This window comes from Anopheles ziemanni, chromosome 3 (assembly GCF_943734765.1).
Source record: "Anopheles ziemanni chromosome 3, idAnoZiCoDA_A2_x.2, whole genome shotgun sequence".
Classification (NCBI taxonomy): Eukaryota; Metazoa; Arthropoda; class Insecta; order Diptera; family Culicidae; genus Anopheles; species Anopheles ziemanni.
The window spans coordinates 97313594-97328415 of NC_080706.1; the positions used below are offsets into that span (position 1 = coordinate 97313594).

Below are 14822 nucleotides of genomic sequence, written 5' to 3' on the forward strand. Positions count from 1 at the left end.
CTTGCGGATCTATCCTTGACAACATTCAATTTGGAAGGTCCAGAAATGTGTTCTACAATGGGAGCCTAGCTCGATATTTGATGTTATTAGAATGTTAAGAAAAATTGCCAATTGCCCAAATTGGCAACAAGTAAGGATATGCTTTGGGTTGAGTGTAAAAATAACCCATCCTGCAGCATCGTTAATACACGAAGTATAAAAGTGCATAAAAGGATCTTCTTCTTCTTCTTCTTTCACTATGCGAGTCGGGGTATATCCTCCTACGTTAAGTCGAACGTTTGTTCCCTCGTATTCAGAGGCATACCGACTCTGACGACTCTGATAAAAGGATCATAGAAGCACGATTTTCTTTCCTTCGTAAAGTATGTGGTTACCCGTTGGACTTTCTTTTGAACGCTTGCTCTTGCCATTAGATGGAAACCCGTAGGTATAGGTTTATATTTTACTCTCCTTTAATGCTCCAAATCAGCCGTTCTTACAACGCTAGAAACGCGTAACACGAACCCCTGCCATACACTCGAGAAAAAAAACCCCCAGCGCGAATCCATCATCAAAGCGAAAGTTGATGTCGGTCTATCTGCGTCCTTAAAGATGTAAGTCAGGTTGCCAAGACCGCAGCTACTGTTGCTTACTTTCGCTGGGCATTCTGATTACGGTTCATATCCTTGGGGAATGACCGCTGCGGGGGAGTGCGGATACGACGGGCCTCCTTCGAACGGTTACGAACAACCTTCGAGTGAATAGCGCACGACACACAGTAGTGCAGCTTGGCATACAGTTTCGGCAGTACGTACGCTGGAAACATGGAAACGAAACGGTTTATTAAACAATTGATATACAGTACGTTTAAGTTAATGACAGCTGCCAATGGAGGTGATCACCATGCTCAGATAGCAAATATTCGAATTTCACATCCCGCAGGATCCACATAGGGTATGTTTTCCTCATGTAAAATGCGTCACCAGCAATTAATACAAACCAAATGGCTTCCATAAACACTAGAACTTACAGCTGTACACAGAAGCATCGGAGATGTCACGCACGGCAGCGGCTTCTACAATGTTACGGATCACGAACTTCTTGATCGCCTTATCCTTCGGCACACAACGGGCACAGTTGGTGCAACGAACGGCTTTCACATGGCCGCGGTTGTGCTTGCAACGTCCTCCGTTACGCCTCTTCTTGGTCTGCAAATCCCATCATCCAGAGAACCGTTGTAATGAACATGAAATATAGCACCAGAAATTCAAACCATTAGTTATTTGCACGAAACGCACCCGGCATTCCATGAATGGTTAACGCCATGTTGAAACACATGTATGTCAACCAAGCACACTACGTGTTTATGGTGCAGCCTGTGGCAACTCTTTCCAGCCCAAGACGCGATTACATTAAGTCTTTTAACCAAGCTTTAAACGAATTTACAGACTAAAAATAACATTTTCATCTAGAGAACTACTTTACAACACTGATGTAGCACATTTCACGAGAATTTGCAGCGATTTAACACCGATTTTTCGATATTTTTCGGTGCACTTACCATTTTGGTGACAGATCGTTAACAGTACCACGGAAGTAGAGAAGGCTAAACCAAAGTTCACACTTGCGCGAAGCCTCCCTTTTGACAATTGTGACAATTGAACGTCACACATCAAGTCGATGAAACTTTCGTCGATTTCATATTGCCATGAAGGATGGGGGATGCAGATACAATTGATAATTATTTCGATAAATTACGATCTTATCAAGGTAAATTAACTAAAAATGTATGTTTTAAAGCACTGATTCTCAAAACCTTTTACAGCTATTATTTTACCAACTAAAACATAAAACTAGTTTCAACTATGTGATCCAGCTGATCAATGCCTTCAGGTACCTTTTCAACAGTTTAACGCATTGATTCATCCCGTATGCATTTGTTTTGTATTTTTTTGATAATACATTTTTTTTACTTTTTTTAAGTATATCATACTATGTTGAACTTCTGAACACTTTCTGAACAAAGTCTTACTTCCGGTTTACGATGAACAATATTTGAAGAAGCATTTTTGACATATTTCACTATTGTATGAAGCTGGTTTGAAATCAGTCGAAATGTATCGGTAGGTAAATTAAACTGTTTAATGTCCCCTTTTGCATTTATTCTACACTATATGCTGTTGAATGTGGTGCTTAAAGTAAATGGTGCGTCTTAATGTAGATTGATGAGCTTTTACCAAATTTACAGCGTTTTTTCCATATTTACATATTTGAACCCAATCATCTATCGATAAAGCTGTTTACAACCCTCGCTGTTGACTTGCCATTTTACGCTTTGTGAATTCTCAGTTTATGTTGTAATTTGGATCATAGTTGTTTTGCTTCAAAAGTTTAGCTTGCTCGCGCTGTGTAGATCTATTTATGCGTCTGGGAATAATTGCAAAACAGTTTAAACATTAGCAATTGCCTTAATCTCTGCTGCTGTGTTTGGTTGAACGATTTGGAGGAGGTTAGTGGCAATGTTTTGTTGTTTCTTGGAAACTTCTTCTTTCTTACAGCCAATAGTTACCGCGGTGTTTTATTAAAGCTGCAGAAGTTTTCAAACGCTTTTTACGTACAAAATGCTCTACATTAGGCTAGTTTACCACTTCGAGGTAACAATTACGCCTGCAAAGTTAACAACCCATTTCAGGAGCATTTTGGCAAACGGTGCGTTTATTGACAAACCATCAAATCTGTTTAAATATCCTGTGCGTGCCCCGTTACGAGCATAGGGGATTGCAAAGAAATAATTGATTGTTCTCAATCGATAATTCTTGTGAACGTAGTGTGTTAAAAACAAGTGCTTCTCGGTTAGTGGTGTTTCCCGGCTCGTGGTATGAAAAAGTGAAGGTTTATGGCGAATCCGCGATCTCAAGAGCATCACACGTGTGTCAAATGCGTTTACGGCAACCTGTAGGTTTCATCCACTTTTGAGCTATACAATCGCCAACAATAGTCGTCTATAACCGGGCTGCTGCGCTGGAACACTTTGGTGAAGAAAAGAAGACTGATTACAGGAGCAAGGAAAGCCACTGTCACGATAGGCTTATCATCTGAACTAACCTGTGAATCTTGCGAAATTTGAACAATCTACTCCAGTGCATAATTAAAAGAGCTTGAAAATGGCTATGTCCGGACTACGTTCTTTCACCCGCAATATGGCCACAGCGGCTAAAATCAACAATGTCGTCGTTATCGGCGGGGGACTGATGGGTTCCGGCATTGCCCAGGTAAGTGCTGTTCTTTCATTGCAAAATTGGTGGTGCAAGGTACAAAAGTCCAAAGCTCATGAAGCACGACAATACGCTTCCTCCCGGCTGATATTGAATTTGCACTATTAGAGTAGTAATGATGTCAAACAATTCATAATTATTACAAAAACTAATTATACAGGTTGCTGCCGCTACGGGCCACAATGTAAAATTAGTCGAGATGAACGATGAACTTGTGCAGAAGGCCATCGGAGGAATTCGCAAAAGTCTCGAGCGTGTCGCAAAGAAGCAATTTAAGGACGATACCGCCAAGGGACAACAGTTTATCAATGAAACACTCGCCAAGATCAAGGGCGAAACTAAACCGGAAAATGCTGCCCAGGATGCAGATCTTGTCGTTGAAGCGATTGTTGAACGTATGGATGTGAAGCACCAGCTTTTTTCCAAGCTCGACGTGTCCGCTCCAGCTCATACGATATTTGCGAGCAACACGTCCTCATTGTCGATCGCAGAGATTGGTTCAGTAACGAAACGACAGGATCGCTTCGGAGGATTGCACTTCTTCAACCCGGTTCCCGTGATGAAGCTTTTGGAAATTATTCGCACCGATTTCACATCCGATGAAACGTACAACTGCTTGGTGGCGTTTGGTAAGCGCCTCGGCAAGAGCTGTATCAGCTGTAAAGATACACCCGGATTTGTTGTCAATCGGTTATTGGTGCCGTACATGGCGGAAGCGATTCGACTCCTAGAACGTGGGGATGCGTCGCCGCGCGACATCGATACGGCAATGAAGCTGGGCGCCGGCTATCCTATGGGACCGATTGAATTGCTAGATTATGTTGGCCTTGATACGACGAATAACATTCTACAGGGATGGCATGAAAAGTATCCAGAAAATCCACTTTTTAAGCCGATTAAAACACTAGAAAAACTTGTAAGTGAAGGTAAACTGGGCGTTAAATCTGGAGAAGGTTTTTATGCCTACAAAAAGTGAATCCATCGTACCTCTATGAGAGAGAACATTATATTTAATAAACATATTTAGATCTTTAACCGTAAGGTGTCGTGTCACTCGCATCCCAAAAGTAATTTTGATGACCAAAATTAAATCTTATATAATCCCACAGTGTTTACTTTGGCAATGTGTGTGTTAATATTTTTTTATCAGATAAGGTTGTCGCTTAACTCTGTAACGGCAGAGCCTGTTCGATGCAACAAGTGTTTTTCCGCGGTGTCTACAAAACTGTATGAACATCAAAGTACATCCTATCGTCTCTATTGAAGGTAACAATATCGCGTGGCAGCAAGAATGGCATCACCAAAAATCAATCACGTTGCTGTAGTTGGCGCAGGAATAATGGGCTCCGGAATAGCTATGGTAAGAATACATTCGTGCAATTGCGGGGTCAAACTCCAACGTAATCTACGAGTTTATTTTTTTATTCACCCTCAGATAACCGCTGCCAATGGGTATCAAGTAACAGTGGTAGATGTTAACGAGGAGACTCTGGCTAAAGGCCGCCATCAGGTGGAGAAGGATCTTCATCGTATGGCGATGCATGTTAGCAAGGGAAATGAAGAAAAAGCGAACAAGTTTTATTTAGATGCGCTAGCCAGACTCAACTACAGTGTCAGCTTGGAGAAAGTTTTGTCAGCAACCGATCTTGTGATTGAAGCAATCGTTGAAAATCTCGAGAAAAAACAAGCACTTTTCAAGATCATTGATCATGTGCGTGAGCGCAATTTATTTAGGTCGAAAAACAGTAATAATTTCCCATCCTCTACTTCTTCAGGGTGCTTTGCCACATACCATTATTGCGACCAACACGTCGTCGCTGTCGGTGAAGGAAATTGGGTCTACCACTAAACGCCAGGATCGCATCGGAGGTCTACACTTTTTTAATCCCGTTCCGCTTATGAAGTTGGTTGAGGTGATTCGCACTGATAGCACATCTAACAGTACCCACGAAGCCCTTCTGGCATTTGGAAAGAGTCTTCGCAAAACGACTATCACATGCAAGGACATGCCGGGATTCGTCGTAAATCGGCTACTTTTTCCAGTTATATCCGAAGCTCTCAGCATGGTGGAGCGCGGTGATGCTACTGCGCATGACATCGATATAGCAATGAAGCTTGGTCTTGGCCATCCTATGGGACCGTTTGAGCTAATGGATATAGTAGGTCTCGATACGGTACAGAACATACAGAAAGAGCGGCGCGACAGTGCGGTGAAACCTAGTACACTGCTTGAAAAAATGGTTAAGGATAACAAGTTAGGTGTCAAAACCGGTGAAGGATTTTATAACTACAAATAAAAATTGATTGTTTGCGTGTTGCAAAAAAAAAATGTGTAAACATGCGTTTGGATTTTGTTGCAATTTTTCAAATTTGTAAATTGATTGATGTTTGTTGTAAGCATTTGATTTTTGGTTTCTTTATAGATTGTCAACGTGTTCAGAGAAGCCGGACGATGGGCCAATATTAGGCTAAAATTGAATAAAAAGGAAAGCTCTAGCATAAAGTGCATTTTAGCACTGACATCAACTCAAAGGCATCGTAAGCAACCATGCCATGGGAAGGTACTCCAAAGCTCCCAGTTGGCGTGGAACAGTTGGAAAATCAAGTTGCCGGTCATACAGCTGCTCAAGGATGTGTTGGTCTTCTGAAAACTAGTAATAATGATGGAACGATCCTGAAGCCAACCGGGAAGGTGCTTTGTGGCATAAGAGAGATTGCTTTCTATGAACGATTGGAAGATGTGCAGAAAAACGCGGACATCCAGACTGACGCCGATGCCGTTGATGCTACAAGAGCCTCGTTCGAACTACTTAATCGCATTGTGCCGCGCTACTACGGTCACCCGAAGCTCACGATTGAGGGGAAGGTGATGGAATTTATCCAGTTAGAAGACTTAACCGATGGTTTTGAGCAGCCGTGCATTATGGATGTGAAAATTGGTCGTCGCACTTGGGATCCGCTAGCGACACCCGAGAAGCGAAAAGCAGAGGAAAGCAAATATAAAGCCTGTAGGCAACGGTTTGGACTCTGTATACCAGGATTTCAGGTTTTTTCACACCGCTGTGGAGGTCAGTTAATTCGGCATGGGAAGGATTATGGCAAGAAGCTCACGGAGGTTAACATTCGTGATGGTAAGAGGAAGAGGCTTGAAAGATGTTGAGGATGTTTAATTATGTTTTTTTTGCAGCATTCCTTTTGTTTTTGAATGCGTCGGAAGATGGAAAACTACAGCGCAATCTAATAGAAACTTTTCTACAAGAACTCATTCTAATCGAAAGCTGGGCTCGAAAACAAACTTCTTTTCGGCTGTACTCCAGTTCGGTGCTGCTGTTATACGATGCTTCTCGACTTGAAAGCAATATTCTGGAGCACCGGAATATCAAAGGTTTGAATAGAAATCACAAGGAAAGGGCGCTGGACATGCGGTCAAATTGGGTGAAAGCAAGAATAATTGATTTCGCGCATGCATTTCCGGCAGAGGAGGGCACTGACAGCGTAGACGATAACTACTTACAGGGAATAGCGAGTCTTGTAGGCTTCTTTCGCCAATTTCTCGCCAGCGATATCAATTAAAATTGCTGCAGAAAAGATCACTTTAGGTAGAGCATAAAAAGTATAAATCATGTATTATGCATTGGCCATAACTGAGCATTTGTAAAACAATTTATCTTTTTTGGAAAGCCTTATGCAAGGGTAATAAGTGTCTAGTTTTTGTTGATAAATGAAAAATATACGTAAAAGCTTTGGACCAAATATTGGAAGCAGGAAAATTGAACTTAATGTAACTCGTATTGCTTTTAAATGCACTGTTTTCGCTTTGTACTTTTGTTCTTTTCGGTACTATCATGCCAAAGTTAATCAGTAAATATCTATACAAAAATTATGGCACAGTGAATGTTGCAAATATTACTTTAAGATAGTTTGTCGCTATACATACCATTGCTTAGTGCCAGTCTTTAGTATAACTGTATCATCTAATATATATTAATATATATATCTAATATATTAAAGTCACCGTTGTCTGTATATATTTTCCTCCTTTTCCTCTTTTACAACTAAATAATGTTGGCTTGACTCAAAAAGCGGTGAATTTTGATGACATACATACAATTGTATCTCTCAAAAACTGTTTTGGTTTTTTGTGCAAGAAGCTAGATTTAAGGGTAGTAAATTTTGTTTTTGAACCCTAATTTTGCAGATGTGATCACCTTTCTTTGCCTCTATCGAAAACATTCACGAAGGATTATAAGCGATCAAGCAACAGAGATTAATTAATCTTTTAACCGTGCTTAAAAACGCGATACATAAATTCTGCAACTTCCATAATTAATTCATAGATTGGCTTATCATTTGTTTATACAGCCGGATGTCGATTATCTATTGTCCTGGTCCAACTGAAGTATAGACACAGTTTTCCTCATACTTGCTTCAATGGATTAATTTGAAATGGTTGCACTAAGATGGAAGCACAGTCGGATAATGAATGCAAAATGTATATTAACATGGTTTCATTGACTACAGGTACTACAGGTATACTATAATTAAAGCTTGGGTTAAAATATCATCTAAGGGAAGGGGAAAGGGGGGCTTTCGCACTACCTCCTGCCCCATAAATGGTAAAAAAGCAATATGGGTATCAATTTCGCAGTATTTGTGTTCTCTAAATCGAACGGCCTTACTCTTAATGTTCAATCTTAGCCCAGACTCCCTCTACCTTCCTCCTCTTCAGTAAAACAATAGTAATGCTCAAAACGAAAAGCGTTAATTCTTATCACATGTATGCAACAGCATTACGCAAAATCTACTGGACCGATTTGCACCAAACTTGCCTGGATGGTAGCTAATATTCCAAGGACGACTCATTTGTTCCTCGTTTGTTGATATCCCCATACCTCCCTACCCCTCCCGAACACCTACCCTCTAAAATTAATGAAAAGCAATTAAAGCTCAACGGTTAACAGATTTTCACAAAAAATTGTACGCATACTGCTTACATAGGGACATAGCATGGGTTAAAATTTCATTTATCTAGAGGAAGGAGAAAGGGGGCTCTCACACTATCCCCTACCTAAAAAAATGGTAAAAATGCAATATGGGTATCAATTTCACATTATTTGTGGTCTCTAAAACGAATTGTCTCACGCTTAATGTTCAATCTAAGCCCAGATTCCCTCTACCCTCTATCTACCCTCTTCAGCAAAACAATAGCAACAGCATTATAAAAAAAATGGTAAAAATGCAATATGGGTATCAATTTCACATTATTTGTGGTCTCCAAATCGAATTGACTCACGCTTAATGTTCAATCTAAGCCCAGATTCCCTCTACCCTCTATCTACCCCCTTCAGCAAAACAATAGCAATGCTCAAAACGAAAAGCGTTAATTCTTATCACATGTATGCAACAGCATTAAGCAAAATCTACCAAGTGTATCTGCACCCAACTTGGCTGGAATAAAGCTAAATTTTTATTCTTTCGAACGTCGTATGTTGATTTCATCATCCACCTTCCGAACACCTACCCCTTAAAAATGATGATAAAGAAATATTACTAAACAATTATGGAACAGATATTTACAAAACTTGGTACACATACTACTTACTATAAACTAAAACTGTTTGTCTTGATCTAACTAAGATTCAAGCACAGTTTTTCTCATACTTGCATCAATTTGTTTACTTTAAATGGAAGCTTTTTGTGAGAATCTCAGTTAAATAATAAATGTCAATTGTGCGCAAAAATAATTTGAAGTTGATGAAATGAACTTAAGCAACTCTAGCATTTTTTACTAATTCCAAACATTCAAGAGTTTAAAACTCAAAATACTGATTGAAAACACTCTTTAGCCTGTTTTTTTTCCACCCGGATGAAATCGGGTTAATCAGCTAGTTATGAATAAAATATACAAATCAAGCATATACACACAGACACAAAGTATCTATACAGAATATCAATGCAAAATTTGTAAACTTGTTATCAATGTTTTTATCTATACAATTTATGCACTCACGTGGAAGAATTTAATCTTATGACAAATCCAACTTCCTTTCCATTTGCTATCATTTGCGACTTTATACCGTTGCCCAGCATCGCCCGTAGAAAAGATAAATCGAAACCTTCCCCTAACTTGGTTAATTCCTGCTGGAACGATAAACTTTACCTTCACTTTCGGAATGATAATAATCGTACGGGGTCTGTTTAGTTCGGATGTGTCCACCTTGTGAATCGGATAGCTGCACGAAAAAACGAAAATGAGTCAACTGAAGCTGCCACCATACCAGAAGCGCAAAACGTCTACTAGCCGGCCAACAACGTTGGCCGTGGTGGGCATCGGTTCCTTATCTTCAGGAGGTTCTAGCCCGGGAAGGAAAATTTCCTTAGGGTATGGCATCCAAAGCACATCTGACTGTCCTCTCCTGCCAGACGGATTTCAACCATTGCATTGTCAAGTAGCAGGGCACGCATTCCATAAAGGAACAGATTCCTTGGGTAAGTGCAGTATGGATTCACATTGTAATCGCAAAATAACTGGAAGAATGCTCTGTTGCAGGATTGTTGAAAAGCGTGGACGATGGTGCTGTCATGAAGCCAGCTGCAAAACTACTAGCGGGTACGCGTGAAATAAAGTTCTACGAACAGATAAATGGTTCATCGGGCGAAGTGTCGAAGGAACTGTTGTTACTGCGTGAAATAACACCAGAATACAGGGGTAACCAAAAGTTAGTGGTCAACGGTGAGCTAATCGATTTTTTGAAGCTGGAGGACCTCACCCAGGGCATGCTGGAACCGTGCATTATGGATATCAAAATTGGACGTCGTTCCTGGGATCCAATGGCAACGGAGGAGAAGCGTCGATACGAAATGTCCAAGTATATCGAAACAAGGGAAGCGTACGGATTCTGCATACCCGGATTTCAGTTTTATTCCCTGCAGAATGGGCGCCTACAGCGCTATGGCAAAGAGTACGGCAAGAAGTTGAACGAGGTAACGGTGCGTGATGCAATGCGCAAGTTTCTCAACGCCGACGTTGGATTTTGTCGCCAGCTGTTAATACAGTTTCTCACCGATTTGTGGAACATACAGAAGTGGGCCCGTACGCAAACATCCGTTCGACTGTACGCCAGCTCGGTACTACTCGTTTACGATGCACGTCGATTGAAACCAGTACTTCAACACGCTTCTAAAAAATCACCACGAACCCCCACAATGTCTCCTATTAGCCCAGCTGCAACTCCTTCGCGATCCAGTAGCAAAAGTACCACACCAACGACTCCGACCTTCTACACCACTTCTATCAACGAGCTTGGAGACGTGGAACCATTGCAGCACTATTTTAAGATCCAACGCAGTCATTCCGTCAATCACAACTACGAGCAAGTAGGAGATCTCAATCTGTAGATTATGTTTAGGATAAGAATAAATCTCTTCTCATTGCCTTTTCAACAGGAAATCAAAACAATGAAGGAAAACTATACCTTCATGCTGGACAATCTCGTCGGATCGTACGAGGAAAAGGTTTGGGCCAAAGCACGGATGATCGACTTTGCGCACACATTCCCTGTGCAGGGTACTGAAGAAAAGCCCACTATCGATCGGAACTACCTGGAGGGCATCGATAATATAGTGAAGCTGTTCGAGGGTTTTCTTAAAGATTGTGAGACTCAAAATTCTCTTTTACAGAGTGTTTCTTAAAGAGGTCACTCTATCTACACGCTGTGCGATCTTTTGCTTTATTATTTTGTTACTATTCGTTTCTAGGCTCTATAGAAAAATATACATGTTTACATCTAATATACGTAAGCCTACCCCACGTGTTATTGGGAACGGGGTTTCTTTATTCCTGAAAACAGGATCGGGAGTGCCTTTGATTTACTTCTTCATTCTTTCATCGTAATCCCGCATATATTGTGACGAGCATTGGCTACTTTTCCCGCTTTCCTGCTCCACTGATCTAAAGGCAACACGAGTTGAAAAAAAAAACAAACCAATGTTGAATCGCTTCCATTCAAGTTTACGCATCAAACGCAAACCAATGTTGGCATGTGGCCAAAATTGCACTATGCACTAGTAAGAGTCACTACATCTTTTTAGTAATGCGCATATGGTTCATATCATTCTTGGCAGGATGCCAATGTCAATGGACGGACACGGACTGTTGACAGAGTGCACCCTTGCCGGAACCGTGAATAAAGTGCAAATAAATCGTCTAAAGAATGTCGCTAAAACAACAGGTGCAATTATATGAAGGTCACCCGCCAGTTAGGAACAGAAGTTTGGAAATAGTTCATTACTTTTTTACTGATTCAGATATACATGCGTTTCACGCGATATTTTTCATTTGCAACAAGTGCTTCATCGAATTATGATATTTTTACTATTATGTACGACGAATTAGTGACGAAAAAAACAACAAAAAAAAGGTTTGAATTGCCATCGAAAGAAATGCTTCTGCGGAAGAATCCCGCTAATAAACCAATAATCGACGGACCGATCGATCTGGCAGCGAATTCTAGAGACCCGATTTGGAACCCTCGATACCCATAATGTGCTTATTATACAACCCGTTCAGTTGTTCAAGGATGATAAACGTAAGAACCGTGTGCGGTCCGAGTCGGCCGTAGTAGGCAGTAAAACCCTTCCAAAGAGCAAATAGACCCTCGTGACGGACTACTTTGACGATCACATCGATGGTACTCTTGTACGGCGGCTGCCCACCAGGAGCAACCTTCATGTTTTGTATTCTGGAAAAAAAAGAAGAATTTTTGAAATTACTCATGCACAATCCAGCTGATTGATTGTTACCTTGTTTTCGCAATATCAACTGGTAGTGAAGCAGCGGTGGTGATTAAACCCGAAAACATACTAGCCGTGAAGTGAAGTCCAATGCCTTCCTTCATCAGCTCAGAGCTGACCAAGTATGCCTTGGCCTGTGAGTACGAAGCAAGCTGTGCGGCATTAACTACCATGGCGCGGCCCATTGTTGGAACACATCCACGCCAAAGAGACACAACTCCTGAAAGTTGAAAAAAATAACATTGATTAATGGTATTGTGTTGGTAACCCCGAGCGAGAAGATTACTGGACCAATGCAAAGAATTGTACCTTCTTCCCGTGCGATGCGGAAAAGTGCGTTAAAAAAACCCGTATAGTTACGCCTTTCCGCAACCGGAAGTCTTCCATCGGCAGTCATACGGATCAAAATCAGTTCACTGGGATTTCCGACGAACGATCCGACCGCCCCTGCCGTCATGCCCATTGCCATCGATATCAATAGGTTGGGTGCTTTATTTGTTTTTCTAAAACAGCGTAATCACGAAAAGGGTAATGTTATAAGTTATTGACAAACTTAACAATCCACTAGAAGAAGAATTACTTCTTCTATGTTGAATATCAATAGGCTCACTGTTTGTAGGTGTCATTAAGCGACGTGTACACACCGAGACGAGTCGTTGTGTAGGTGGCCTGTCGCATTATTGCCGCACTTAAGCCCTTGTACATGGCCAGAAGACCCTCGCGACGGATGATTTTGCCAATTGCATCAAATGTATTGTTGTACTCCTTCGCGGCTCCACCCATGCCAGAAATTTGCATTCGGGTTTTCACTAAATCCAGCGGCTGAACCACACATGTTGCTCCAATTCTGAAATAAATGCAAAACAAAAGCATCGTAAAGCAGTGCGTATGTTTACTAATAGTTTGTTTATGACGATCTAGATCACAAGGCCGTAGATACGTTATTTTTCAAGATGAGTAAAATATGGTAAAGAATCTTTTGCGTAGCTAAGTGCCTTTCTGCCTGACGAACATATATTCCAATATTCTTATTTGTACAAACATCGAGTTTTACATTCGGCATGCTTTGTATGCTTTTAAAAAAATAACGACCAATTAACACGTTGATAACGAGCTCGTCGGTTGTAATATTGAATGCCAATAGTATTCACTGTTGATCTACTGCACAGTGCTAACAAACGTGTTTACCGTGCCTCGTTGAGTAGATGACTCCGTGCGTTGTCAAGCAGTACTCAATCCAGGGCTAAAAAACGATTACGCAAGTATGAACGATAGATGAAGAGCATAACACGATGATGTATCGACGGTAGTCCCGCTAGAATTATGCCACGCACATGGCAAATTAAAAACATTAAATCACTATCTAGAAACGACTGGTGGTACAAATGCATCAATATCGCTTCGTTTTCGCGCTTTCCAATAAAATCGCTTTTTTAAGCCGGACAACTGATAAGATTTGTGCAACCTTTGACCATGATTTATTCTGGGATCCGAACTGAATGCCACTGGTTTAAGTGGTCGAAATGTGTTTTCATCCAACCAACCCTACTACTTCGGGATAAAAAGGCATCAGCTGATCATACGATCGTAACATGACCTTGAAGGAAGAGCCATAGACCCTTTCTTCAGTAAACCAGTGTTGATGTTGATCGATGTGATCATACGTTAATCATTTCTAGTGTCAGCGTTGGCAATACGGAACATACCAACTTTCCCTTCCACCGCCGGCTTTAGTTAACTACGTAGCCAATCATTTAGAAGGTCATTCTACCCCAAGGTCTATATTTAAACGGCCCATCTGTCCCGTGGCGTGGGATTCCGTTAAAATTTGGGAATGGGAAGAAGGATGCTGTTATGCGTCATCTGCGTAAGTAGCAGCTTCTACTGACGCAATTGTAGCCACAACATACCCTTGACCAGCTCAGCACCGTCCCATTGTCACGGGTGCTAGTACCAATTTTAAACTATTATCTAAGAGTTTCTATCCTTCGTTTTGATGACTATGCATGGATGCATGATTCCTAAAAAATGATTGGTTAAATTTACAACTTACCCAGATAGACCGCCGAGTACATATTGCACATAAACTGGTCGTTTTTTGCCAGTCATTTTACTTGATGGATCGTTTGTATTATCGCCTTATGTTAGGTCTATCGGTTCCCTTTGGCTAGTTTGTGACCTTTTTTAGACCGGCCCAAGGTACACTTACTGAAATGTATGCTGGAGGACGTTTCGCTGTGCAGTGAAAGGTAGACTTTAAATCTACGCTTTTCGTATCAATCGAAGCAGGTGGGGATTTCGTGGAATAAGATATGAATGCTACTATTCGTTGCTTTTCTTCAAGGCACACACGAAAAGTCTGCCAGATTGAAAATGACGGGAACGAAAGGAAAGGGGAAAGATATTCGATGTCTTATTCACAGGTGGGCATGGGAAACCGAAACTATTTATCACGAGCGTACGAATACATGTACTTCACGATGGACGAAATTGGACTGAAGAATCCCCAAGTTCAACGACTACATTTTTGCTTGGATCCGGCTAGCTGTCAAGCAACGCTGGTCTCTTTTTGTCGCGTACGGTATCTTGCTTACTCTCTCGATGACAGCTCACTTTTGACAGTCTAGATGCAATTAAATTAAATCAACCGTTTCCCAAAGTAATTTTAGAAAATGGTACAGTAATAATTTCTGATTTTGAAATCAAATTATTTCACGAACGTTTCAACGAAGCACTTCTCAATACTTTCAAACAGTTCAACACACATGATAAAGC

At 41.0% G+C, this 14822-nt stretch overlaps 6 protein-coding genes across 6 annotated transcripts; 4 read left to right on the forward strand and 2 right to left on the reverse strand.

Moving 5' to 3' along the window:
• Window positions 1-409: 409 nt before the first annotated feature.
• Window positions 410-1623, reverse strand: LOC131286223 (small ribosomal subunit protein eS26). The gene is made up of 3 exons (XM_058315150.1): window positions 1541-1623; window positions 1010-1187; window positions 410-795 (listed from the first exon to the last, which is right to left on the reverse strand). Exons 1-3 carry the CDS (start codon window positions 1541-1543, stop codon window positions 629-631), a joined length of 348 nt encoding a protein of 115 aa, XP_058171133.1. The 5' UTR covers window positions 1544-1623; the 3' UTR covers window positions 410-628.
• A 1299-nt stretch (window positions 1624-2922) lies between these two features.
• LOC131284021 (hydroxyacyl-coenzyme A dehydrogenase, mitochondrial-like) lies at window positions 2923-4289 on the forward strand. Its single transcript, XM_058312874.1, has 2 exons — window positions 2923-3251; window positions 3415-4289. Exons 1-2 carry the CDS (start codon window positions 3144-3146, stop codon window positions 4228-4230), a joined length of 924 nt encoding a protein of 307 aa, XP_058168857.1. The 5' UTR covers window positions 2923-3143; the 3' UTR covers window positions 4231-4289.
• Window positions 4290-4524: 235 nt separating this feature from the next.
• Window positions 4525-5551, forward strand: LOC131287063 (hydroxyacyl-coenzyme A dehydrogenase, mitochondrial-like). Its single transcript, XM_058316079.1, has 3 exons — window positions 4525-4614; window positions 4690-4965; window positions 5030-5551. The coding sequence occupies exons 1-3, from the start codon at window positions 4546-4548 to the stop codon at window positions 5549-5551; spliced, it is 867 nt and encodes a 288-aa protein (XP_058172062.1). The 5' UTR covers window positions 4525-4545.
• A 137-nt stretch (window positions 5552-5688) lies between these two features.
• On the forward strand, window positions 5689-7180 carry LOC131287289 (inositol polyphosphate multikinase-like). The gene is made up of 2 exons (XM_058316324.1): window positions 5689-6385; window positions 6442-7180. Exons 1-2 carry the CDS (start codon window positions 5803-5805, stop codon window positions 6825-6827), a joined length of 969 nt encoding a protein of 322 aa, XP_058172307.1. The 5' UTR covers window positions 5689-5802; the 3' UTR covers window positions 6828-7180.
• A 2325-nt stretch (window positions 7181-9505) lies between these two features.
• Window positions 9506-10946, forward strand: LOC131289826 (inositol polyphosphate multikinase-like). Its single transcript, XM_058319158.1, has 3 exons — window positions 9506-9743; window positions 9805-10631; window positions 10701-10946. The coding sequence occupies exons 1-3, from the start codon at window positions 9506-9508 to the stop codon at window positions 10944-10946; spliced, it is 1311 nt and encodes a 436-aa protein (XP_058175141.1).
• A 521-nt stretch (window positions 10947-11467) lies between these two features.
• LOC131289827 (mitochondrial 2-oxoglutarate/malate carrier protein) lies at window positions 11468-14231 on the reverse strand. The gene is made up of 5 exons (XM_058319159.1): window positions 14101-14231; window positions 12658-12894; window positions 12357-12550; window positions 12057-12267; window positions 11468-11995 (listed from the first exon to the last, which is right to left on the reverse strand). Exons 1-5 carry the CDS (start codon window positions 14154-14156, stop codon window positions 11764-11766), a joined length of 930 nt encoding a protein of 309 aa, XP_058175142.1. The 5' UTR covers window positions 14157-14231; the 3' UTR covers window positions 11468-11763.
• Window positions 14232-14822: the final 591 nt, after the last annotated feature.

Bases quoted from the DNA above. Each gene is read 5' to 3' on its own strand.
- LOC131286223 (XM_058315150.1), bottom strand. The intron at 796-1,009 runs GTAAGTTCTAGT...CCATGTTTCCAG, and splicing joins CGATGCTTCTGTGTACAGCT to CGTACGTACTGCCGAAACTG.
- LOC131284021 (XM_058312874.1), top strand. From the start codon at position 3,144: ATGGCTATGTCCGGACTACGTTCTTTCACCCGCAATATGGCCACAGCG. The intron at 3,252-3,414 runs GTAAGTGCTGTT...CTAATTATACAG, and splicing joins TGGGTTCCGGCATTGCCCAG to GTTGCTGCCGCTACGGGCCA.
- LOC131287063 (XM_058316079.1), top strand. From the start codon at position 4,546: ATGGCATCACCAAAAATCAATCACGTTGCTGTAGTTGGCGCAGGAATA. The intron at 4,615-4,689 runs GTAAGAATACAT...ATTCACCCTCAG, and splicing joins TGGGCTCCGGAATAGCTATG to ATAACCGCTGCCAATGGGTA. The intron at 4,966-5,029 runs GTGCGTGAGCGC...CTACTTCTTCAG, and splicing joins TTTTCAAGATCATTGATCAT to GGTGCTTTGCCACATACCAT.
- LOC131287289 (XM_058316324.1), top strand. From the start codon at position 5,803: ATGCCATGGGAAGGTACTCCAAAGCTCCCAGTTGGCGTGGAACAGTTG. The intron at 6,386-6,441 runs GTAAGAGGAAGA...TTTTTTTTGCAG, and splicing joins GGAGGTTAACATTCGTGATG to CATTCCTTTTGTTTTTGAAT.
- LOC131289826 (XM_058319158.1), top strand. From the start codon at position 9,506: ATGAGTCAACTGAAGCTGCCACCATACCAGAAGCGCAAAACGTCTACT. The intron at 9,744-9,804 runs GTAAGTGCAGTA...GCTCTGTTGCAG, and splicing joins TAAAGGAACAGATTCCTTGG to GATTGTTGAAAAGCGTGGAC. The intron at 10,632-10,700 runs GTAGGAGATCTC...CCTTTTCAACAG, and splicing joins TCAATCACAACTACGAGCAA to GAAATCAAAACAATGAAGGA.
- LOC131289827 (XM_058319159.1), bottom strand. From the start codon at position 14,156: ATGACTGGCAAAAAACGACCAGTTTATGTGCAATATGTACTCGGCGGT. The intron at 12,895-14,100 runs GTAAGTTGTAAA...CATTTATTTCAG, and splicing joins GTACTCGGCGGTCTATCTGG to AATTGGAGCAACATGTGTGG. The intron at 11,996-12,056 runs GTAACAATCAAT...TTTTTTTTCCAG, and splicing joins GTTGATATTGCGAAAACAAG to AATACAAAACATGAAGGTTG.